The 27,704-nt window shown below is 34.4% G+C and overlaps 1 protein-coding gene across 1 annotated transcript; it reads left to right on the top strand.

Moving 5' to 3' along the window:
* On the top strand, positions 1-23,643 carry MYL1 (myosin light chain 1). Its single transcript, XM_037849716.1, has 7 exons — positions 1-132; positions 11,670-11,697; positions 15,521-15,664; positions 20,005-20,178; positions 20,635-20,712; positions 22,728-22,770; positions 23,342-23,643. Exons 1-6 carry the CDS (start codon positions 1-3, stop codon positions 22,754-22,756), a joined length of 585 nt encoding a protein of 194 aa, XP_037705644.1. The 3' UTR covers positions 22,757-22,770; positions 23,342-23,643.
* Positions 23,644-27,704: the final 4,061 nt, after the last annotated feature.

Below are 27,704 nucleotides of genomic sequence, written 5' to 3'. Positions count from 1 at the left end.
ATGGCACCAAAGAAGGATGTGAAGAAACCCACTGCTGCCGCACCTGCCCCAGCCCCTGCCCATGCCCCGGCGGCACCTGCACCTGCCCCAGCTAAACCCAAAGAAGAAAAAATTGACCTTTCTTCCATTAAGGTAACCAAATGGGTGAATTGTTTGGTCACTGAAACATCTCTCAACACTAAGGAACTCTAGGAACTTGTAAGGGGGAGTATTTTTCATTGAAAGAAAATGATATTACTCAGTGAACTGCTAGATTTTGGGGGAACACTGTTTGCAAAAAAATAGACCGTATCATCTAATTTCAGTGAAATTATTTTGAGTATGGTTTTGGATGTGGAATCTGTACTTGCTCATTTTATTTTTTGTTCTAGTTTCCATTTTTCCCTCAACTGTCTAAATGCAATTTAGGGGGAAAGTGTGTGTATAAAGTATACAAATGTAAGGTGTGGCCTTTATAAATATTTAAACCAGTATTCTTGAAAAAATAAAACCTATAAGGAAACGAAATCCCTTACCTTAAAGCCACATCAAAAAGAAAGTTTTAGCCTTTACTTGTTTCCGGAAGTTCAAAAACAGCTGATGACCTAGTTGTCCTGGATGTATCTATTTGACAGCTGCTTTGTATTATCTGCAAAAGAGAAGATTTTTGCAATTGAAGTCAATTCTCCCTTCAGCTTTGCCTAATAAAATTTGATACAACACTAAATGAGATCTTGGTGCAGAAAATTATGCACTCAAGTGTTTCAGTGACTATAACTGTCAACCTGTTTATTTATATACAGTATATAATTAAGAATTTGTGACTTGCTTCTAAATGAAACTAACCCAAAGAATATTGTAAAACTTGTTAGTTATATGGCTTTTAGCTTATGTCTTTGTACTCTTACATACTGATCTTGAACTAAGGAGAATGTGATTGATTTCTGTGTCATCACTGCTGTGATCAAAGTTCTTAACTGCTGTAAAATTATCTGCTTTTGGAAAAAATGATGGCATGGATATGCCTGTTACCTCTCAGTGATGCAGCCCATATAGTGTGCATCTTCTCACTCACTAGACTCTGATTGGTGCAAATGACAGTTTGAAAATCTTCATCTAAGGAACCCTGCCTTATATGGGAAACTGGAGGGTGAAAGTGTCTGAAGGGATCTTTTCACTTATGCCAAAATTTATGTATGTAATAAATCTGAATTTTGCTAACTTAACACTGTTTACTTGCAACCATGATGCTCACCTATAAATAATCATTTGCTTAGGTATTTTAGTTTAATCATAGATTTTTTTTAAAAATCTCTGGAATATTGAATTAGATCATCCTTAGGAAAATACATGATGAAATTAAATATATGTATATATTATTGTTTTTATAGCATTCTCTTTAAATATTAAATTTTATGCTTCAAAATAGGAGAAGTAAATTATCACAAATATTGCATATTGAGTTTGCAGTTACCTGAAGCCATAGTTGAAAAAAGTTAGTCATAGAATCTAATATTGGTTAGGAACTATTCTTAATGAATATCCAGTTAGGAGGAGAAATTAATGTGAGATCTTCTAATAAATGTTTTTCTACTTTGAGGATTGCATGCATAAAGTTCATTAAAGGAAGCCAAATTTTTCTTCTCCAACAATCCTAGATAATGTATCTTTATAGATGCAGACTGACTACATGATAAAATGAGCATGATTACATCCACTACAGTAATTCCAATTGTCCCTACTTTTTAACTCTCTACTCTATAGTAATATTAGAGACATGAATCAGTGCTAAAGCCATTTATCTTTAGATTTATTGTAATTTATAAGAGAATACCATTTCTTCATACCTGTGATTACAAGCATCTGGGAAGGAAAAACTTTAACCTTCTCTACATAAGAAGAAAAAGAAAAATCCTACTAATGAAAACAGGCGTTAATTTCTTCCCCCCCAGGAACTGTGTTTTAATAAATAAAAAAATAAAAATTTAGTCTGGCAGTCTTTTCTCCATGAAAAGATAGAAAAAAAAAATCACTTTTTAAATCCAGAAATTAAGCCAATTACTTGTTCACAGTCAGCAGAGAAGTTATATTTCTCTGACTTTTGAAAATTGGTTTATTCTTCCATCTGTATGTTGAATTTAATGCTAGTATTGGCTAGAATGACTAACCAAAAGAAAAAAACACTGCTAGAGAATCTCTGTAAAGGTGGAATGTGCTCTATCTCCATTATTTCATTGCAGAATGAGAAATGTGGAGACCCCTAATGAGGGACACAAATCAAAAAGAGAAGTCAAATGAAGCAGGAGGAAGTTAACCTTTAACTTTCATTTGGAGGGACCATTCCTAATAGAGAAGAAAACAAAATAACAGAATTGAAACTAATGTTTTTTGGCAAAGGAATTAAGATGCCTTCAATGATTTACATCTGTTAATATGAAATCAGTGCATATTTATAGATATTACAGCATAGCCAAAGAATTTGATGCAACTTGATATTTTATAAAATTTACTTTCATCTTAGTGGGTAACGGGGCTAATTAAAATGTACATTAAAACATTTCATATTATGATGCTTTTAATCATTCAATGATGTTTCTAAATAGATTACCTCATATGGGTTATGAACTTTTTTCAAGCAGATAGAAATGTACTTTAAAGACATTAACAGAGCTGTTATGTATGTTCATTAACTTTCTGAAAACTCCATAAAGAATAAAGCTTAATAGGATTATAGACATTCTCTTATCAATCATATAACTGCAGTATAACTTGTGTTGTATTTTAGACACATCAGTAGTAATACTAAATTCTTCAATATTATGCCCAGATAATACCTATATTCCATTTAATAATATACAAGTTTTAATGGTTATTTAGGACTCCTCATGAACTCTGAATGATCTTGGGTATTTTTAATTATTAATTTTATTTTTAAAACATTTTCATAAATGTTTTTCAAACTGATTTCCAGGTTTTTTGGTTATTTGTTTAGGACCCTACTTCAGTTGTTCTGCTATAAAACTTTTGATATACTCTGAGGGAATGCTTAAATGATATCTTATCGCCATGGATTTCCTCTAAGTATCCTTTTCAAAAACACAAGTCCTGCTGGTTTTTGAACATTAAAGTTGCTGTTCTGGATGGTTCCAAGAGTTTTTTGCTTTCAGAGAGCTGATACTTGGAGCAGCCATGTCTAGGCTACAAGGACACTGCCTGACCTATTCCAAAGTGCACTAATTAAAATCCACCATAAGTATGTTTAGTATGTTTTTCTTATGTAAACATAAGGAAAAAAAAAAGATACTTGTTGCCTCAAACTGTCACCAGTGAAATAACAAAAGTGAGTAAGTAATGAGATGATCATGTACCTAGATTTAAAAAGATCTTTAATGTGTAATTTAATTTTTTGCATGTTGCATGACTTAGCTGATATGTCAGGATTGCGGTGAAGTGATGGGATATTGAATCACATCTCTCATTGTATGGCTTAAATTTTAATTCTCATGGTATTCACTACCCAATCAAGTCATCCCTGACTATATCCTGCTGGCGATATTACAAAAAGTGGTAAAAATACAAAATGCATTGACAGAAAATCCATCAAATGACAAATCTTACAGCAACAATTGGCTACATGCTTAAAAAGATTTAAACTTTCAATTTATTGGGTAGGCTGGAAATCTAGCGTTGCCAAATACATCTATTCACTGACGTGTTTTCAGGGGAAGCAGATAGATGAGTATACACCTGACTTGCTCTGGTCCAGACCTAGGATTGTTTGTGTTAATCTAGAAATTCTTTTTTGTTACCTCTAACAAAGCTAATACAAACACAGTTTCACTTGGAAGAATTCTTGGGAAAATCAAATGAAGTCATGCCCCACAAATGGTGCTGAAAACTGTGAAGTTCTTTGCAATAATAATAATAACCAATATTCATAGTGATATTACTCTGTGCCAAATTATTTTATTTAATCCTCACAATATTAACATTGAGGTTGTTATTAGCCTCATTTTACAAGTAAAGAAACTGAGCCTGAATGAGGTTAAGTGATATCCCCATAATTAAATAGCTAGCAAGTGATGGTACTAGGATTTGACCAAGCAAGACAAATTCAGAGTCCACTGCTTTAACTGGTATCCTATAAACTACCTCTTGTTTACTGAGTATGTTGTTGTTCCTAAGAATGTGTAAAGATATCTTTTCTGCTCTTGAGGACCTGAGATGGGGTGGTTCTTCTCTTGCCCTGCACAGCCCCATGTAGCCAGGAGAGGGAGTGACAGGCACACATAAGAGCAAGTTTCCCAAGGCTTTTGACACTGTGACGCACTACTATTCAATTTTCCATGGCTTTCCACTAGCCTGGGACCTGTTGCTGACAGGTTGAGTGCTCTTTTATAGATGGAGGGTAGAATATTAAGGACTGAGAAAGAATCCTATTCATTTTGCTCCAGCTTCCTGTATTTAGAGTTGTAAACAGAACATGGATATTAAAAGAAAATGCTGTTAAATGTAATGAAACTGAACTTTAAAATAATTTTGTTTTTGTTTAAATAAACACACACATATCAAATCTGACCTTCAAATTTTGCCATGAGATAGTGTTCTGAGTATGGTATGTGATCTCTGTTTTGTTCACAAATAGTGTGATTTAAACTGGACCTATATGCTACATAGAAATATGGTTACAATGGTTAAGTATGGTTACAATCTTAGGAAAAGAACACACACAGTCAACAATTAGAAGGAGTAGGTAAAAATATTTTTAAGTTGTCTCTAAATTTTCATTATATAATTTTTAAAGTGTATTGCCTTTTCTTCTGGTCTTTGATTGGTACAAATAAATTTTTAATACAACTTCAATGTCAATCAATTGCAATATTAATCCACTTGCAGTGTGACTACAACCTCAGGGGAAATTTAAAAATTGAGACTCTCTGTAGATACCAGCATCAGCTTTTTTCTTTCAAATATCTATGCTATAAAAGAAGACAACAGGTGGAAAAGTGGGAAAATATTACAAAGGCATTAAGTAACTCTCTCTAGAATTTTATTTTAAAATATATGTAACTGGATAATGTCCATGCAAACTAAAGTTCAGCTTGGAAAGGAATAGATATTTTCACCAATTAATAGTGAAAATGCTTTTAATTTTAAAGATAATGGAATCAAGTCTTTGACAGACAAGGAGCTCACAAAGTGGCAGTGCCAAATTTAGCCTCTTAACATTTTAGTGCTGCAAATGAACCCCTTGGCATGTTGTCTTTAGAAGTCATTCCATAATTACCCAGTATTAAGTACCATCTGACTCATGGAAATTGTGGCAAGGATTATATTTAGTTTGCTGATACTGCACTTTCTTCTGCTTCTATTCATACTAAAATACTTTTCTGTGAAAATAAGATCTTCTACAACTTGTTTCTACATCAACTTCTACAGTTTATTTCTCACCTCAAACCAGAATTTGGTGGGCAAAATTGAAATATAGAAGTAGTAATGGTTTCAATTACAGTAGTCAAACTTTATATGGATAATATATCTCTATCATTCTGATCATAAATTACTTACAGTGAGCTGAAGCTAGAGAACATTTTCCCTAATATGAAAACATTTTATTCAGCTTCATAGTATTTTTTCCACTATGGGAAGTGAGGTATGTTGTTCATATTAGGTGCCCAATGGTTTACTATCTTCTGCTTATATAACAGCCAAATGAATGGAACATAGCATTATGAAATTATATTTTACTTACTTTTATCTGAATTATCTCTAAATAATACTATTTTTTGAATTTATAGACACCTTGCCCTTTTCCATTCAAAAAAGTGAGTTGAGATAGATTCTACTGAAAAAAGGATGGTAAACTCACAGAATTGTAGATTCATAAGTGACCCTATATGTCATATAGTCTAATATTTTATATTTGAGAAGAGTATAACCCAGTGAAGAGAAGTTATTTAGCCAAAAGACACATAATTTGTTATGAGAGAGCCAAAATACAATTCTGGATACTTCAATCCCCATCATATAAAAAAAAAAAACCCTGAAATTTCTAGAATAGCAATTTCAATATTCATGTATCCCTGTTGTCACAAAAGGAGCTTTTATTCCTGATGAGTAAGAAAAAAGCAAATCCTTTTAATTCCTTATATTTCATACATAAATAGTTTTTCTAACATTTACATTTTAAAAATAAAAAGGGGAGGAAGAAACAAAAACACAATTTGATTTTTTAGTAAATTACACATGCAAACAAATGCAGAAAATAGAGAAGACACAACTCTCAAGAAATCTTAAATTAATTTATCAATTTTTTACTATAAGAAAGTTGAAGAGAAAACTGAAGAAATGTGCACTTAACATTTTAAAAATTTTTATTAAAATCCATCTGTTTCTTTGTTAGTTCTCATAGTCTTAATTGTGAATTATTTTACTAATTTGTCCCATGCTTTTATGCAACTGAATTCAGTTGACTGGTCTAGGACTTCTGAGTACAGAATTACTCATTTCCTCTTCAGTTTACATCAATTTATTCAATCTACCCATCTAATCTCTCTTACATTATCCAACTTGGGCTGGTACTGTATTCTCATTGTTCTCAATTTCTCCTGTTTATAACATATTATAAAAATAAATCTAAGTAAATCCTTTGTTGAGGTCAAAAAACAAGGAAAAAATCTTTATTTCCTATGACTTAAGTGAATTGGTCTAAAGCACAAAACTCTAAGAGTTCCAAAATGGTGTTTCTGATGGCTTTTTGCAGTGAGTCACTCTAGTAACTGTGAGATTGGAGTGAAAATTAATGTTAAATTTTCCTAATTGCTTGTATACATCCAGGTCTTTGGCCTCTCTGTCAGACGTTAGATCAGACAACAGACAGCAACGTTTCCTTGATTGAAAACTGGCCCTAGTTAGATTAGTTTTCTTTACTCAGTGTTACCAGTCATTAGTCCCCATTGCATCTTGCAGGGATGGCAAATTTCTCTGAAGACTGTAGTCTCTGTTCCTTCGTAGGGCATTTTCCACTAGTATTTCCATCACATATCCCCCAAATGATCTTCAATTATAGATTTTCTTCTTTTAATATAGTAAAGCTTAACATACATCAATTCCAGAGCCTGTTTGATTAATTGCTATTTTTCCTATAAATAATTGCTTTTATACACCAGAAACTTTATATCTTTAATCAGTAAATCAACTCCCGTGATCACTGAGAAAGAATCTATAAACACTGCCATAAAAATCCTTTCAGTATCAGCATCTTGCAGACTACTATGTACCTAAATCCAAGACCAAATGATAGAACATGAGTCATAAAAAATGCAGAATTTACTTATTTTATAACAGTATAATATAAGTATGTAAGCTAGGATGGAAAAGAGCCCTTGAAACATTGTATGTTGGCAAATCAGTAGTCCTGATCATAAACATTTGTGTAAAATCTAAAGAAAGGCACCAGAAACACAAAGGTAAATATATTAAAAATGCAAACTGTGCACACCTACTGTGTGCTAGACAGTTCTAGGTGCTGGAGATAGAGCACTGAATGAGAACGTATGCACCTCCTCTAGAATGCAAGCTCTTTGAAGGAACAGACACAGTCCTTTCCCTAAAGGAATGTAATATTCTACAGGAGGCGCTTATGTTTGAAAAAGGAGCTTACTGTACATATGTTCTAATGATTTTAATTTAGTGAAAATCTTTTGAGCATCTAATATAAGCAATGTATTTTGTAGAATTATCGGGGGTAAAAACTAAGAATAAGACAGGGCAGTGCTCTAGGAGGGAGAGATTGAGGCCCACATCCCAGGGATAATATCAAAGAGAAAGTTTTTGCCATTTGTAAAGTTGTATCAGAGGATAAATAGCATTTTCAATTTATTCTCTGAGCACAGAATCTAGGTCTTCCAGCTTTTAAACTGTAGTTTATTTTCTAGACCAGACTAGGAGGTAGCCTTCCCTATTGCCAAAAACTGGCGTAAACTTTTACACTGATTTTCGGTAGGTACAAAAAATCTAAACTCTCATTCTGTATGTGATATGAACGTGGAGAAAGACTGAAGTAGTTTGACAACAGATTATCACTTCTGTTTTAATAATAATAAGTCTTTACATAATATCCAGGTGTTTAGGAATAGCCTACTCATAACATAAATACAAATTTTTTAATGATGTTCCATTTTATGCAACAGGATTTTATACAAATCGATCATATTTTACAGGTATTAAAGGACATGCTTTTCTACTTAAAAAAAGGAATTATCATTATGTCTAGGAGGACAGCTTTGATGGATTTATTTTGTATTATTTTGTAGTTGTAAGCGCTATTAAAAATATTTGCTAGTTCTCAATAATAATTATAGCTCAATTTAAATTTAAGGACAAAATTACATAAATACAATTACAGGACTGAAAAAGAGCACAACACAAACACACTCTAATCTAATGGCTTTAATTTGTATCTCAAAAATCATGAGACTCCAAATTACACAATTATCAAATGTTACGAATTTCTACTTTTGTCCCTCTCTTCCATTTCCTTCTAATAATTCAAAGCAGTTTTAATTTTCTCTTAACTGCCATTTCTCAACAACCTCTCAAAATGTCAGTCTCTTTATGAAGGTATGTTTACCTGGGTACTAGTAATTTTAAAATTCTATTTTCAATCCTTGTTTTAGGAATCAAAACCCTATAACATTTTTTTACTACTTGTAAAATGTTGGGCAGAAATTGGTAAGCTTTTAAATGTTGATTTCTTCCCAGATGGGTTGAGGGAAAGCTGCAAAATATACATCTGCCTAGCAGAAGGAGACTTCATGCTTTTTGTGAACAACTCCCTTAAAAACAGTTACTTAAGCTACTATTCATTTCCAATATATTTTGAGCCTGTGAGCTGCTCTAAATATATAGAAAACTGATAAATATGTTATCTGAACTTTAGTGATTATCCTAGGACTGATCTTTTCCCAGTACTACTTATAGGAATGGAGTTGTCCTCTAATTTCAGGTAAGCAGGTATGAAAACCCATTGCCGACCAATCCTTTAGATACCTTTATTCACAGCCCCTGCTTTGGGTCCTTTAAGGTCCCTAACAAGTGTTGCTATGACATATAATGGAATCATCCATGTTTTTCTCTATGCTTTAGGGTTGTAAAAAGTTTAGGAGACCTCTGGAGTCAGAGCCACAAAATGTTTGAAAAGGCAAGAACAGAACTAGCATGTTCTAGTAAATTTCAAAAGAGTACCTATTACTATGAACAGTTGATTGTACACCATGGATGAATACATGAATGTATCAATAAAACAATTTAATTAAAAAACAAACAAACAAAAGAGTACCTATAAAATGAGAGAAAAAGAATGCAAAAATGATCTACCCAGCTTTCCTACCTAGAAGAACCAAAAAAAAAAAAAAAAAACGAAAAACAAAGATTACAGGGAGGGAGGGAAAAAGCTAAGGGAGAGTGGATCAAAATGGGGGGTCAGAACCACTCCTGGCTTTAGAAAAGATCCATACTCCTGAAAACACAACTTTCAGCAGGAATGGCCTTTAATAGATTTCAAGAACTGACAGATTATCACTTGAGCGAACTCTAAGAGACGTGCAGAAAGCACATGGCCTTCTCAGGTCCTCTGAACTTTATCATACAGGACTTCAGAAGATATTCCTTCTATAGCAGCTGCCATCTGAAACCCTAAACAAGTCCAATTCAAGCAATTCCATTAATATCAAAACTTGCTGACTGGAGTTTGCAAAGTCCATAATTCACCTAGAGAAGGGGTCAGGCCGAGACTGTAGACAACTACTAAGCTCCTCTGCCACTGAACAAATAAGAAGTTTCTTAAAGGAAAATGCTCCAGAGTAGCTGTCAGGGAGAAAGACCATATAAGTACTGGCAGGCTTCATTTTCACCATGGCTCTCCACTCCTAGGTTCTGGTTTCCTAAAAATAGCCCTCAAGGGAAAGATACTTCTTTCCCTTTGCCCTAAGAAAGCTGAAGAACTCTCCAAGGGGAGTGGCGTCTTCCTTCTGAAACCTGATGCTGGCTCTGAGGTCCCAGCTTCCCCTTAAATAAAAGGAAGCCTCAGCAAGGGAGGATTCCACTCAGGGATTGGAGCAGCACTCAACTAGCTCTTCAGCTTCGCCGTTGTTCTGCAGCCCAGCAGCTCCATCATGGTGGGTCCTATGAGTAGAATCTGTCATGTATAGGAGGATATAGATACTAGATGTGATCTTATTGAAAAGAAAGGCAGACAGGCAATAGAACTGAGGGGAGAACATATGCAAGAAAGGGTCTTTAGAATCTACTTTTGGTTTTTGTCGAGGTGGGTTAAGGATAGAAGAATATTCGAGTTGATTACGCCAACTGGAAAAATCCGTCTTACACTAAAAGTGGTACCTTTATGCTTCATCAACTTTTGCGATGTCACATAAGGTTTCTTTACCTGAATTTAAGGGAGAAACTACAACTACAGAAAAAATATTATGCCTCAAAATACTATCCAATGATGCTGATTGTTATAATTAACTTCTTCTGATACGTTGGGTATTATGGTATTATGGACTACTATAAAGATGTACTGGCTAAACAGCAGAAAGACTTAGGGTGATCTTTTTAATGCAGTATATTTATACTTTTTAAGGTGGTATATCTATATTAGACGTTCCTAAAAAACACCTGCTTTGGATGTTATATTTTTCGGGTGATGAAACGTGAACACAGTTAACCAGACAGCCAAGAATACATTAAAGGACAGTGTTATTAGATCAAAGGCCCTAGAGGGGGAGAAGGGAGAATGAGGGAGACGTGGGGGCAGGGTTTACCTAACCTAGGATCCCATGAGGGTCAGTGGAGGAGGAGGGAAAAGCAAAAGGTATGGGTCCCAGACTCTTGCCTTTATTGTAATCTAGAGGAGAGGAGTAGGACTTTCCCATCGATGCTGGAGATTGGAAGCTTTAAAAATTATGGTGCAAAAAGCAGCAGCAGCAAGGGCCATTTGGGGAAGCTGAGGGCAGCTCTTATCATCCAATCTGCATGGAGGTGCAGGCCTTGCTAGTTGTGTTATGCTTAAAGGGGAACTTATGACTAAGCCAGGCAAGATGATGAGGCAGCAAATATAATTTATTTTATGCCATTATAACACCATAGATTATTATATTATTCCAGAAAGTACTTGACTTAGCATTTGTTAAATCATTGATTTATTGATTAAGATACAGAGAGATGGTCCCTAATTATCTACTGCAATAGCTTTTTATGTTTCTAGATTAGAAACTACCCAAAAGCAACCTTCTTAAGCTATGACACCTAAATGACCTCCTAAAAAACTCAGATCAGAGAGCTCTCACTCTTCTGTCAATGCATTGGAAAGAGTACTGGTTGTTTATTTCTTTCTTCCTTTCTCGCCATTGCAGTCCTTCAGTGCTGACCAGATTGCTGGTAAGTGAAATGAGCTTCTCTACTCTGGGTGTAGGCAGAGCCCTGCCTGATTTCCGAAACTACATCTCCAAAGCATGTTACATTGTGGCCCAACCTGTTAGTGTCCAAGCTATGCCTGATCTCTGAAAAGTAGGCTTACTTTTGGAGCTTACTTTGAAGATTATTCAGGGAATGAGCTGGATACACTTAAAAATAAGGACACTTTTGCTTGGTTAAAATATTCTTTGTGGTTAATTTCTTTCTAACAGATCGAGTTCTCTAAGGCACAGCAGGATGGTAAGTTTAAAAGATGTAGTTGTTAGTATGTGGACACTCATAAAGATGGCATGTGAATAAACCAGGTCCCTTGGCTTGAGATTAGCACTTCTTAATTATCCCTACTGGTGTTGTCACTCTAAATATAAATGCTCTCAATCACTCTAAATATAAATACTCTCAACCTTACTTGTAATCAGTAATCAAAGGTTTAAGCAAACAAAAGATAAACACTACAAAATAGATTCTTGTAGTCACTAATTTCTAAATAAAACCAATTTGACACAATAGGTGATATCATATACACCCAAAAAGGAGTAAAATTTGGATGGCTGATTTGTTCATCAATTCCCTAAGGAGAAATTTGGAAGGTCTGAATTATTCGATTTGGAAAATAAAATTGATTATAAAACTGCCCAATTGCCAAGTCTGCATGTTTTACTTTTTCTGAAATACTTTCAAATGGTATCAGAATGAGTTGCAAGAAATGGAGGGTGATGTGGATGTAGACTAAAATTGAATTCAGAGACAAAGAGGAAGGAGTAAATTACCATAGAATTATAGAAGGAACATTGGACTTTTCCTGGGCAATCCTTCCTTGGAGATGTGATGGATTCCCAGAGAGGTGATAGGACTTGCCCATGGACCCAACAAGTTAGTGTTGGCAGTAAAAACTGGTACTAGTTTAAACCAATTAGAAATTTCTTTCATAAAAACAGTTACTGGCTATAAGACATCAAACTTAAAATTGAAGAGACTCTGAATAATCTCCCTAACACTTCTACTTTTTTCCTTCCAGGTCTTTGGAACTATCAGATACTATATCTTATTTTTAAATTAGGAAGTATAACAAAGAATGTGTTTTGGAATGAAAATGTCATCCATCCAAATGAAATGAGACAGAAATACATCTAGAGAAGGGAGAGGGAGAAAAAATTTAGTTATATGATATCTTATAGATTAGAATATTGATCATAATAAGTGTGTGCATATTATATAGCATGATATATAATATATAAATAATTCTAATTATAGTTGATTAATAAGGACTGATTCAAATACTCAGCTTTCTACTTAAAGGATTCCACATTCTTTAGTCTGTTTCATGACTGAAAAATTTCATGTTTGAACATCAATTAAGAGAAAAAGGATATTTGCTATAGTACAGACTCACAAACATCTATATCATGGTTAATGACTTCATGTAATCAGATGAGATGATTTAATGAGACACAGAACTCGAGATCATTGAGGCCTGTTTCTTAAACTTAAAACAATTTCAATTTGATTCTACTGTATCTATTGTAATTTGTTTGATTTTTTAATGCATTTTTAACTAGTGATGCTACTACATCTTCAGCTATTGCATCCTACTTCTCTTAAATATCTATTTCACAATGGCATCTTTACTGCCAAACTATGACAGAATCAAGCAACAGAAGATTTAAAAACCCTTGCAGGAGACAGACTTACTGTTTGGCATTAAACCTATTATTCCACCTGTGAAATAACTTTTAGATATAGAAGTTCTGTAAACATTAGTATGGTGGACTATTTTTCCCTTGTACTGAGAGAACAAATAGAAACATTTTAAATTAAATGTAAATTCAGTATTTTCAGAAATGAATGAGGACTTTCTTTGTTTGATTCCTTGTTTAATGACTAAAGCATCACTCATGGCTGCTCTTTTTTTAATATATGATGGGGCTGGAGGAAAGAAATAAAATAGAAAAACTAAAAAGTTACTGCATTCTAAAAGTCTGGGTTCTGGGCTGTCCAATAGAGTAGCCACTAGCCACATGTGGCTATTTAAATTTAAATTTTAGTTAATGAAAAATAAAGTTGAAAATCTATTTCTTAAGTCATATTAGTTACATTTAAACACTTAAGAGCCACAGGTAGCCAGCAGCTACCTTTTTGGGCAGCACCAATATGGAACATTTCCGTCATCACAGAAAGTTTTAGAACAGTTCTTAAAGGGACAGATAGTAGATATATTAGACTTTCTGTCTGTACAATCTCTGTCATAGCAATTCAACTTTGTCACTGTGGTGTAAAAACAGTCATAGGCAATATAAATACAAATGAATGTGGCTGTGTTACAAAAAAACTTTATTTACAAATACAGCCACCACTTGAGCAATAGTTAGCCAACCCATGTTCTACACTCTTCAAGAAAATAACTAAGACTTAGCTTACAAATCTGGGGTAAGAAGAACATTTTCTTTCTGGACTCTGCCTTTAAAAAAGTCAATGCCAGAGTGATACTATTACATCCCATAAAATCCTGTTGCTACATTAGCATCTGACCAGGGTAATAGTGAGCCCTACAAGCAATATGTGCATGTAAGGCTGGAGCGAGTAACAAGAATAGTTGTTTCATCTGTTCCTTCGAAAGATGAAAAATAATATTTGACTAATGACACCATAGTGCCTATCGTATGATCTTTAGATTAGGGAAATGATCTGTTACAGTGAAATTGTATATAATTTGAATTGAAATGATAAATTTGTATTTGAGGAGGAAATTTTAGCAAAGAATGGTAACATGATCTCAAGCTAATTGTAACTATAGTGTCTGATGGATGCAATCTTATATTAAGGTCTGCAGAGATAGCCAGATAGGGTATGTTTGCTGAGTTATCTAGAGAGCATCTTTTGAACTGTGCTTCCTAATGGCCTAAAAACAAAGCTTTCAACTCTATGAGATCATTCACAAATGAGTTTTTTTAGTGCTGTTGGTATTAACTCCAACAAATGGCCATCAGTACTTTTGCATTCCCCAGAAAATTTCATTTACTTAAGTTCAGGAGACTCAGTTGAAATAACTTTGCTAACTCCTAAATCCTTAGTGACACCCCTCTCTGTCTTTTTGGTGCACACTTCTAAATACTTTGTTAATGAAATTCTGAAAGGTGAAATGAGTCCTAACAAAGGAGAATTACAAAATTTAGGAAGAATAACCAAGAAAGTGATTATGATAATAGACAAAATTTAAAAATGTGTACTTAAAACACAAACATACACACATACAAAAATTAATACAAGCAAACCTGGGGAAGTCTGAATAAATTCAGTGGAGTGTATCACTGTGATAGTGGTTGTGATATTATACTGGGCAAATGGTACAAGGGATCTATTTGTATTGTTTCTTACAACTGCATGTGAATCTACAATTATCTCCAAAATATGTACTTAAATTCTAAAGTTGTATGGCAACATGTTTTCACATGTATTATTCTGAAAAAAAAAAAAGGTAAAGTTTAAAGACATTACCTTAGCAATAGATCCAAACAAATATTTCTCCTTCTGAATCAATTATACTGAGAACCAACTGGAGTCATACATTGAAGAGCACAATAGAAATTAGAGTTTTGTCTCACTTTTCTAAATTTTGTCATGAGAGATGTAGTTTTCCATGGAGGAAACTAATTAGGGACAAACTTGGAGCCTAGAAAATGTGGTTCTCAGGAGGAGGTTTTTCTTATAACTTGAGAAGTCCTGGTTAACCTCACGTAAGACAACCCTTGGAATTTCTTAACCCAGCCCTGCCTCCCAGGGAGGTAAAGGAATATGAACAAACATAACTGGGAGCTCCAATTGCCATACATGATTAATAACAACATACAACTTGAAATTGGAAATGCTGCTTTAAAATAATCCCAAAAGGAAATAAAGAGTTTGCCAATGAGTCAAAAGAGGAAGAGTCCAAAGAATGACAATTTGAATAGTTGGCAAAAGTTGTCAGGATAGAGAAGAGTTTAACTGGATCCTTGATAAGATTTAGGGTTAATTGACAGTCCAAGGTAGGAAAAGTCACCCTCACGTTCCTTGCCTTTTGCAGACTTCAAGGAGGCGTTTCTCCTGTTTGACAGGACAGGTGAAAACAAGATCACCTTAAGCCAGGTTGGTGATGTCCTTCGGGCCCTGGGCACAAATCCCACCAATGCAGAGGTCAAGAAGGTTCTAGGAAACCCCAGCAACGAAGGTAACTGCAGCAGGTGTTTCAAGAAGTACAGACGTGTGAGGAAGAATTGTGTGTGTGTATGTGTGTGTTTGTGTGTGTGTGTGTGTGTGTGTGTGTAATTTATTGAGAAATAAATTCCTTACAATAGTGCTCAGTTTGCTTCTGATGGTGGTGAGCATGCCTCTTGGCCATCTAGACTTTCAGTGTTTCCTTCATAAAATAAGTTATCCTTCCTTTGAGAATCTGCAAGATAAATTGCATGCCAATGAAAGGAAATAATATAAAATGCTAATATATTATTATCAATAATACGAATAATGCTTATAATTTAAAGGCTAATGAAAAAAATAATATTCAAATCTGCACATTTTTTTCGGACATCCAACCTTCAAGGGTATAAGTACATTTTGACAAAGATATTAAAAATGATTAAAACACAATGCATTTTATAAACAACTCTGAGTAAATTGCAATGACACAATTCTAGAAAAGCTCTAGTCTTTGATAATAGCTATGGAAATGAAATCATAGTGGCTTTAGAGGACTGAAAATACTGCCTGACTTTACCCAAATGCTCTGTCTTTGGCACCATGTTTCTGTGATAATCTTAAAAGAAATTCAGCTACCGTAATTAAGAATAGACAGGGATGACATTTTTTTAAGCAAGCTTTTTATTTATTTTAGATTTTAGAATTATTGTAGAATAACTTAGATTTACAGAAAAGTTGCAATGATAATACAGAGAGCTCTAATATATCCTTTACCCAGTTTCCCCTGCCCTGGGCCCAGGTTCTATGAACTGCTCTGGTGCCAGAGATGGTTAATGAGGCTCTAAATGCTTTTTTTTAAAATTCAGTTTTATTGAGATATAGTCACATACCCTACAATCATCCACAGTGTACAATGAATTGTTCACAGCACCATCATATAGTTGTACATTCATCACCACAATCAATTTTTGAACATCCATTACTCCAAAAAAAATTAAAATAAGAATAAAAATAAAAGTAAAAAAGAACACCTAAAACATTCCATCCCCCCTCCACAGTCTATTTTTCTTTGAATTTTTGTCCCCATTTTTCTACTCATCTGTCCATACATTGGATAGAGGGAGTATGCATCACAAGGTTTTCACAATCACACAGTCACACCATGTACGCTACAAGAATCAAGAATCAAGGCTACTGGGTTGCAGTTTGACAGTTTCAGGTTTTTCCTTCTAGCTATCCCAACACACTAAAAACTAAAAAGGGATATCTATGTAGCACATAAGAATACCCTCCAGAGTGACCTCTCAACTCCATTTAAAATTTCTTAGCCACTGAAACTTTCTTTTGTTTCATTTCTCTTCCCCCTTTTGGTCAAGAAGGTTTTCTCAATCCAATGATGCTGGGTCCAGGCTCATCCCTGGGAGTCATGTCCCACATTGCCAAGGAGATTTACACCCCTGGGAGTCATGTCCCACATAAGAGGGAGGGCAGTGAGTTTACCTGCCAAGCGGGCTTAGAGAGAGAGAGGCCACATCTGGAGCAACAAAAGAGGTTCTCTGGGGAAGACTCTTAGGCACAATTATAAGTAGGCTTAGCCTTTCCTTTGCAATAACAAGCTTCATAAGGGCAAGCCCCAACATCAAGGGCTCTGTCCACCAAACTGACAGTCCTCAATGTTTGTGAGAACACCAGCAATAACCCAAGTGGGGAAGTCCAGTATTTCCACACTTTCCCCCAGTTCCTCAGGGGAGGCTCTGCAAATACATTTTTATTCTCTGCCCAAATTACTTTGAGATGTATGGAACTTCACACTAAACTGTACAAACCTACCAGATCTCACTCCCTATTCAACGTTCCATGTTATTATGGTGTTTGAATAAACTGATCATGCAAGTTAAATTATTTAGTGTGCTACAAAAAATATAGATCCTGCACCAAATAAACATCTCTTCACTTGGTCTCACACAGAAGTTGAAGTTTTAAAATGCACTCAATATCATCCTTTACCCTTTGGCCTGATTTGCCTTAGTCCTAACCAGATCCACTTTATTCATATCTCTAATTGAAGTCTGAACTCTTTTTCAGCTTTTTTGACAGCTGCTTAGTATAAGGTAATACTGACATTCATACCTGTCAAACTCTAGCTCTGAGTCTCAGGTGTCACACAGATACCCAAAGTTCCATAGACAGATGAGGTTATACACAAAGAGCTCAGTGTCTCAGAATTTAGAGATAATCATTACAACTCAGGGTATGATGTGACTGCTGTAAGAGCTTACAGTCTAGGGATCTTTAAAATAAGCATTCCTCTGATAACCTGTACTCTAATATTCAATCCTCAGAGTTTACACACTATCATTGGTCCATTTTAGTGAAGTGTTATAATGTTTGTCTTTTCGTTTCTGGCATGCTTCACTCAGATTGCTGTCCTCAAGATCTATTCACCCAGTTGCATGTCTCAAAACTTCATTCCTTCTTGCAGCTGCTCAGTATTCTATTGTATGCCATATACAACAGTTCACCATTCTGTTCATCAGTCAATGTATTCTTTGGTCACCTCCATCCATTGCAAATCTTGAATACTGCCACCATAAACACCACTATGCAAATGTCCATTCCTGCCCCTGCTCTCAGATCTTCCAAGTATATACCACATAATGAGGTTGCAGGATCTTATGGCACCTACATACTTAGCTTCTTATGGAACCATCACACTGTCCTCCATATAGGCTACACCATTCTACTTCCCTACCAACAGTGAATAGGTACATCCCTCTCTCCACATTTTCTCCAGCACTTGTATCCTCCATTTATTTCTTTCTCTGCAATTTTATAGAGAATACCATACAATCACATACCATACAATCATTTACAGTGTACAATCAATGGTTCATGGTATCATAGGATGACATTTTAATAAGAGTATTTTCTGTTTCCAAAGAATTACAGAAAAACCTAAAACTCCTATGCTAAAACCTGCTCTCAGTCACCCAAGGTAAATCCTGGGACAAACATTAGTAAAATACATTAATTGCAAAATTGCAAAAGTCATTCACTCCATACAGAAATCCAGCTGTCTTGACAAGAAAATATTTTTCTTCTTTTTTGGTTTGTTTTTTTAATCCTAATGGTTCATGGCAAAATATAATAGACTACTGAAAAATGCCACCTGAAACCAAAAAGACAGAGAAAACTGAAGTTTTTTTCAAATAGATATTTGGGTTTTTTACCTTTGACATTAGGGAAAAAGGCAGAGGAGCAAATAATTTTCCCCCTTGATAACTGAAATATTTTAAAGATTTTTCTTCTTAAAAAAAAAAAAGAAACAAAAAAGAAAACCTACTTTTAAATCAGTCTCCTGGAATATTCCTTAGAAAACAATTTCTTTAAAGGAAAATTTCCAGTTAAATCATGCAGAAAGTAAATGCAAGCATGTGAGCCAGAGCAATAGGCCAAACCTTATTTTTAAATGACATTTTCTCATTTACCAAACATCCATTTTTAGGAGATTTATTAGGTAAGGATTCATTTACTCAGCACTCAACCTCAATCTTTTTTAAAAAATATTACTTAACATACTAGATATCTATTCTGTGAGCAAGATTAGCAAACAGAAGTTGTGATTTTGGGGGTATAAATTTGTTTATCTCTGGATAATCTATCTTACACTTTTACTGTGAATGAGATTTACTTTGTCAGAAGATGTCAGGGAAAGCTCTCTCATCTCCAGGCTTCTAAACTCCAAAGAAGTCAGGAGATCACAGAATATTTGATAGACTATTTCACACATGCACACTCTCATAAGGGTCTTTTTAAAATTACCTAAAATTCAAAGAACTTAAAGGCCCTACAAGATCTCAGGACAAAGACAGAATATTTATAACATAATATAAATTATATTTATATGCTAGGGGTTTGTTTTATCTCAATATATTTTTATATTGCTTCCCTGGTATTTATGGGTAATATTAAAGTGATAATACTAATAAAATAGCAGCTAACATTTACTAAGCACTCAATTTGTCTCAGGTATTGTAAAAAGCTTTACATATATTACCTCATTTAATCCTTACAAAACATTATGAAATATCTTTATTTTATATATAAAGAAGTTGAGGCACAAAAATGTAAGAAACTTTCCCAAAGTCACATAGTTACAACTGATGAATCGGGATAAAAGTGCAGGCACTGAGACTTCAGAGCCCATGCTCTTATCTAATTACCATATTTTTCTTATCTTAGAAATTTAACAACTGAAATAAAAGCTTCATGAAGAATTTCCAGATCATCTGGAAAAAACTTTCAAGTTTGATTTGTGACTCAGAGATGGTATTTTTTCCTACTAGCTCACCAAATTGTGATTTTTTCCAGAGTTGAAGGCCAAGAAAATTGAGTTTGAACAATTTCTGCCCATGTTGCAAGCTATTTCTAACAATAAGGACCAGGGCACCTATGAAGACTTTGTTGAGGGTCTGCGTGTCTTTGACAAGGAAGGCAATGGCACAGTCATGGGGGCTGAACTCCGCCATGTTCTAGCCACACTGGGTAAGGAGAATTCATTTCAGTGAACTTAGTAAAGGACAGAATGTACATGAAAAAGCATGACTTAAGAGAATCATATTATAATCAAAATAAGTAGGGCTAACTCTTCAAAGGACAAACAAAAAAGAATAGTCAATATTTAATGACCATTTCAGCTGGCCTCAATGACACTGAGTTTGTTTTTCAAAAACGGGAACTTCAAGTCCTGGTAATAAATAAACAAAGCAAAGCATGGCAACTCTTAAAGGATATGGTTTGGAGATCAAGGATAATGTGCATTTACTTCACTTATTCGACAAATAGTATTGACCACCAGCTAGGTGTCAGAGGAACAGGAAGGGAATGGCTCCTGTCCTCCAAGAGCTCAGTCTTAGTCTCCAAGAGCCCATGACTGATCACATATGGTGGAATTCTGAGAATATTCTCTAGCTTTCTGAACAAAGAGTTTTGTTTAATCAGGTGAAAAGATGAAAGAGGAGGAGGTGGAAGCCCTAATGGCAGGTCAAGAGGACTCCAACGGCTGCATCAACTATGAAGGTACATCTTACTTGCTCTGGTGGTTATAGCAACTCATAACTGATTGGGTTGACAATGCACACTTTTGAGTTTAAAATAACTTCTTCTTTTCCCCTTCCTCTCTTATTGAACAAATACATGTTATTTATTAAACATACACTTTTTTTATTATCAATCAATTGCATAATTACTCTAAAACAATATCCTGTGAGGATCTAACAGTGTAAGATTTATTCCAGTGTTCTTTATCACACTACCGTTCAGTGTTTTATAGCTTAAATGTTTTTCTCATGTATTCTCTTGTTAGATGTTGACAAAATCCATGTGAGATAGACAGGCCTTATGTCAGTGCCAAATCTAGTAGAACGTTAAAGCCAGCAGAAATCTGAAAATCATTTACTAGTATCATGCAATCATAAAAATGAGGAAACTGAGGACAAAAATGATTTAGTAACTTGGTGAAGGTTAAGTCATTAATGACATGGCTGGTGCTAAATTTAGTTCTCCTTGTCTAGTGTTTTTCCTTAAATGAAAGTCACCTTATAGTAGCCAATTATCTATTTCCTGCTATCAAATTAAGTAGCTTCATTCAGAGTGCCTGAAAAGCAATGCACTGCACAAAATAAAGATGTAGAATAAAGTTGCATAATAAATTTAAAAATTTTTTTTAATTTCCAATAAAATTGGGAGCCTTCTATTTCCAAAGAAAACTAATCTAGCCACATTTTAATAAAACTCTGTTAATAGATTTGATGTAAAGATAGCCTTATGAAGTCCCACAACTTAAAAATGGAAAGAAAAAGAAAAAACTCAGCCCAAAATAGCTTCATTGGCAATCTTGATTAAACTTTACTTTGTCTGTAAAGAATTTTTCATACTTGGGTATTCCCATAAAACTATTACATAAAAGAAGCTTCATTCAAAAAAAGCTGTTTGGACAAGGCGATAGTAAACTAGAAAATAAAGTTTAATCGGGATCTTACACCAGGATAAATTCCAAATGGACCAACAATTTACAAGTAAAAGTAGGAGAAAATATTGAGCCAATTTCCCTAATAAAATAAACAGCTACCACAAATTAACAAAAGACCATAATCATATAGAAAAATTAGCAAGTATGTGAAAAGACAATTCATAGAAAAAGAATTAAAAGTGAATATGAGAAGATGTTAAATTTCACAAGTAATAGAAGAAATGCAAATTGAAACTACACTGAGATGCAATTCTTCAATCAGCTTATTGCCAAAGATGAAAAGTTTGACCACACTGCATTGACAAGAATGTGTGGAAACAGACAATCTCATGCATTCTTGGTGGAATGTAAATTGTTAAAACCCCTATGAAAGGTGATGCAATAACTATCAATTGTAGTAAATCTTCTAAGGACATAGCTTTTAGAAATACTTAGATATATTTGCACATATCTGGAATGAACATATGTCCTTTGTTATTCATTACTATCTTATTCATAATAGACAAATATTTGAACAATTTAATGTCCATTGGTGTAGGATGTGTTAAATAAATTCTGGCACATCCACACAATAAAATATTCTACAGGCCTAAAAAAGAATAAGGATATTCTAATGTATAGTTATGGTAATATCCACAAGATAAGTATTGATTGAGAAAAGCAAGTACAAAACAGTGTGTAGAGAATGCCATCATGTGTGTAAAGAAGACTTTTAAAAGCATGTATTTATATTTTCTTGTATTTGCATAAACAGCTCTGCCAACTTAGCTATACAAAGCAGAAGTAGGTAGCTGGGAGATGGAATGAAGGAAATTTTTTGGTATATTCTCCTCTGTATTTTTTTTTAAATAATTTAATCATGGGAATACACCATCTATTAAAACATTAAATTTACAAAATGGGGAAAGCTCATAAATCCAGTATTAGAATAATGAGCCATACTGAGCTTAAGAAAATAAACTAAGTGTTACAACTAAGAGTTCGGGTCACACTAACTTCATAAGCATTTCTTTCATGAAATGTGACTGTTTCTTAACTTTAAATGTCTGTATTACCTCTACAGCTTTTGTTAAGCACATCATGTCCATCTAAGCAGAGATCTCAAGGTATGTACCTGTTCCCTCTTTAATAAATAAGGCTTTCTTGAAATTGTATCTTTTTAATTCAGTAGCTTCACTTTATATGCTTTAGACATAATTAAGACTGGTTCTTAATTAAGAATTATTTATATTAACCAGATAACATCAACTCCTTGAAATGGGTTATTTAGATATAGAGAATCTTTAAATATACTTGCATAAACAAAAAACTTACAAGGATTTTGCTTCATCCATAAACCCTATCTTTGTTCTGCAACTGTGCAGTGGAGACTTAACAAGCCAGACACTAGTTAATTAATTTAGTTAGAACTTGACATTAATAAAAGCATGAGCCTAAATTCTTTGAATAACTGAGATAGCTTTTAACAATCACTGCTCTAGAAAACAATGTTATAAAACCCAAAGTTAAGCACTTGAAGCCAAGTTTTTACAATTAGGAGATTAGGAAATGTTTATCTTGTAAGTGCTGGTTCATTTTATGCTCTTTCTTCTTTTGCTCTTTGCATTATTTCCTTCTTAGCTTTTGTTCTGAAAAGAGGCGATTAATATCTAACTTGTTTTCTCTTTTCCTTTACAGAAAAAGCATTGTTTATGAAGACTGGCTACAACCTGAGATTAATAGCACCGTGACTAACTGTCCAGATCTGTTTACCATCATTCAGAAAAACAAAACAATTTAGATGCTTCAAGACTGAAGAACTCCCTGAATTTTTTTATATCCCTTAAGTTTCTCTCTGAATGGTATTTGTGCCGCACAAACCAAGTGTTTGCTGCTCTATACAAGAAGGATAAACCATGACAATCGCAAATCTAACCACCTCACTTTATTATCTACCATGAGTCAATGACTTAAATAACAAATCAATAAATAATTTTGGTCAGTCGAAATATTCAGCTTGCATTATATTTTTATCTTCTTGCTTAATGAAAATAATCTTTAAAACCTCATTTCTGTTGTTAAGTGTTTAACAATCTTTTGTTAAGCTGAATTATAAATTTTGAAAAGAATGAATCATTGCAATCTACATAGCAATAACAATTTGAATAAGAAAGAAAATCATGTATTATTGAAAAAGTGAAATGGAGAACTGAGGAAATTCAGATAGGACTAGGGAAGTTGTAATGTAAGCTATACAAGCTGTATAAAGTAAAAGTAAGTTCCTTCAGTTTTGTGTAAATCATTACATTTGTGGCTTGAACTGTTTCACTTCTATTGATAATCTGGCCCGTTAGAAAATTCTAGAAGCCCTTGATTCTTCTCCGTGTGTATTCAAGGGTAAAATTTAAAGTGACATTTCAGTTGTTACTTAAAAATAAACTCTCCCAAGATCCTATTTATTAAGATTCCCTGCTGCAGTGATCCCCCCAACTTGGCATATCCATGACCCAAGATTTCAGTTTAGGCTTTTACTACATGTTCTAAAAGGTAGTACTAATTGACAGTAAAGTTCGTAGTGTAAACTGACTTTATCATCTCAGAATTCTACAAAGTATCACTATTTCTTTAGAACAGAAGCAGAAATTGAAATTTAATAGTTGAATATTTAGAAGAGTCAAAGCGATAACTCTCCCCATTCCCCAAAAAGTGATCTCTGTTAATATATGGGATTAGAAAAACTCTGAAAAGTGCCTGCCTGCCTTTATATTTTCAGATGCTGAAACAACTTTTCCTGAGGTTGCAAGCTTCAGGTCAACTTGCTCCCTCTTTCTTTAGCAAGGATCACTCATGCTAGTAGCCAACAGCTCCGCTTTTGACCTGTGCTTTTGCAGCTAAGGTGATGTTGGAACATTGCAATCACTCTTTAAAAGAAAATGTACTATAGCCTTGTGATCATTAAGGCCAAGTTTGCCTAAGAACAGGAATTGGGGAATTTCAGACAGAACTGTCCAATAGTCCAACTGTTCTGTGACCACAGAAAGGTATATCTGCATGTTCTGTATGGTAGCCACTAGACACGTGGCAACCGAGAACAACCAAGAAATTAAATTTTTAATTGTATTTAATTCAATTGATATAAATTTTAATTTAAATACCACACACATGTGGCTAGTGACTACTGTAATCAATAGTACAGCTCTCAGTACATATTTATATTCATCTGTTAACTCAGACAATAAAAATATAAATAAAAATATACTTAAGAATTTTAAATACACATCATTATGTGGGTAAGTTGACTGGTAGAAATAGTCCAATCATAAAAGGCTCATTTTTGCTTTAGGGTATGTGGCTAAACTTCCCATCTTCACTCCTTTAGAATAGTTCATTTAGAAAAGTGTGATATCTACAAGATACAAAACTTTCAGACTCAAGGTTTGTATTTAATGCTTCTCCCTCAAGACCTTATAAAACTGCTTGAACCCCTTTGGGGTAACATCTATGACACTGCCATGTGACCTAACCTTATTAAATTACCATGTGTGAAATGCTCATAACTCAAGTAGTAGCAGGTGCAAAATAGAGAAGAGGGCAGAACAGTGACAGTAATTTTTAACATCTACACCAGCTGGGAAAAACGACAGGTGCCTAATTCCTCAGTCTTTAAAAATAACTTTTAAAGGGTTATGATGCATAAGCAAATATTTTCAAGTTTGCTTTCAAACTATCTTCAAGCTACCTGTTTGATAAAATGTAATATTATATATTAGTTGTTTGCCTCATAGCTATATTTGAAACCTAAATAACACACAGGAACTTAATTTCCTCTAGGGATGAAATAAACTATGACTATTTAATAAGGGAAAATAAATTTTACTTTTAGAATTCATGGTCATATTTCTCAAGAAAAATTATGTCAGAAAGAACTCTTAATATGTCTCTTTCTAATTCCATTTACATGTTCCTTTTTTTCATGGTATAAAATACAACTTGAAATTTAGATTAGAGAATATTTTCCCTTAAATTCTAAGGCTAGAAAAATCATGAATTTGTAGATTGAGTCAGCAAACCAAGTTTAAATCCTCAAAGAAAAGAGGTTAGACTGCAAATATCTGGATAATTCAGACTAAAGAATTATGCTTCCTTGAATGATCAAGATAACTGAAGCTGAGAAGGAACAAAAAGATGTAATAATACAGTCAATTATGTCAAACTTTACAGTTTGATGAATGAGCCCTGGGCTAAGGAAAGTCAGTGCAAACAGAAGGGTGATAGGGTACTAAGGACCTGCTGGAAATCCTTCCAGAAACTTCAACCCACAATAGGTTTTCTTAGATAATCTTTAATATTTGGTAGCTGGAAGTACTAGCTATACCTTGCCTTGGCCTTCACCTAACAGCACCTACAATGTGAATGACCAGAGCTACTCTGCCTCCACCATGGCCATGCAGAACCAAGAAGCAGAACCACCTTTAGACCAGGCAAATGTGACCCATGCCTTTGGACCCATATTTTGGAGGATCCCAATCTGGTCCTCCTCCAGCCACGCACCCCCAGGTCCAAAGAGTCTGTCTACCAAGGCATAGAGCATGCAACCTTAGAGCTCATGCTGCTACTCCTAGACTGCTCTCCACAAACCTAGGACCCCACCCTTCCCTACTAAATGACCCCAAACCCTCTTCCAGAACCCAGCAGGATTCGTCCCAAGTCTCTCCTCCTAAGGGAGAACTTCTCCACAGGTATATGCAACCCTAAGACCAAGGGGGTAGACAAAGCCAGCTATTTTGTTTGCTTGTTTGTTTGTTTAAGTAAGATTGGAGTTCACACATGTGAGTACCCACGAGACCTCTGCAGCACAGAATAGAGCAGAAGCGGGAAAAGGAGGAGGACAAACCACCATATTCTGGGGCAGATCACAGAGGAGCCCAAGAATTCTAACCTGGCCTTCCAAGTTATTATGAAGCTATATTTGTCAAGTGAGGAGATCAGAGTATATATTATTTAACAGTTTGTTACTTTGATGGATAACTCATGTATTTAAATTTCTGGTATGTGGATGGATCTCCATTTGTACCATCTTTCCAAGCCCACAAATCTAAGGGTGGGCCCACTGAGAAGGGATAAAGCTTAGACTTTTCAGGCACAGATCTTGAAATTGCCCAAAATTACTCCTAGCTCTTTTGAACTTAAACAAAAAAATCAGTTAAATTCCTTGGCTAGAAATCATGTGAGTGGCAGAGAAGAATTAAGTAGCAATAGGTGAGGTTTTTCTCTTTATCCTTGAAAGCATAAAACATATTATCCTTTCCAAGTGTCCTCCTTCAACCCATGGAGGAAAAAATAACTTATAATACTCTTTATATTGGATGAGAATAAGTACAAGGCTATTAGCATAGCAGTAGGTAACCGTAATGCTTGAGGGTATGATGAAAAATTGTAAGGTAATAAACAAAAATATCATTTGTTATTTTTTAAATGGCATATTTAAGGTTCAACCCATAATATAGACTAAAGTGTACCTAGTGGTTATCATTTGATGAAGGTGAAGTTCAGTTTGAACACTTAATTCAACAAAAATGTCCAAATGACAAGCATGTATGTATTCTTTGTTACTTTTCCACCTTCACCTATTAGCCTTTCTGTGGAGCAATCAAAGCCTGCCCTATAGAGCAGGCACTTGGGAGGCAGGCTTAGGTTTGAATCTCACTGCTACCATTTCCGAGTTGTGTGATATGGGGAAATTACTTTTCCAATTTTCAGTTCATCTTCTAGAAATGGAGTTTAAAAGAGTTGTTTTTTATTTCAAGAAAATTAAGAATGTAAATTATATGACATATGGCAAGCCCTCAAGTATTTTTCTTCTCAGTTTCTTTAGTACTGTCTCCTGAGTTTATAAGAATCTGTCACTGTGTTTGATTAGCTTTATTTTTATGTTAACCCTTGCAAAGATTAAGTTCAAACTATAAAGGGATCTACTGGATCAAAACAGACCAAAAAAAAAATTAACAGAGACAGGAATGGACAATGCCCTGTCCAAAAGCAATAGATAATTAGCAAGAGC

This window comes from Choloepus didactylus, chromosome 9 (assembly GCF_015220235.1).
Source record: "Choloepus didactylus isolate mChoDid1 chromosome 9, mChoDid1.pri, whole genome shotgun sequence".
Classification (NCBI taxonomy): Eukaryota; Metazoa; Chordata; class Mammalia; order Pilosa; family Megalonychidae; genus Choloepus; species Choloepus didactylus.
The sequence above is the reverse complement of the archived record's forward strand: the minus strand, read 5'-3'. Positions and strand labels throughout refer to the sequence as shown.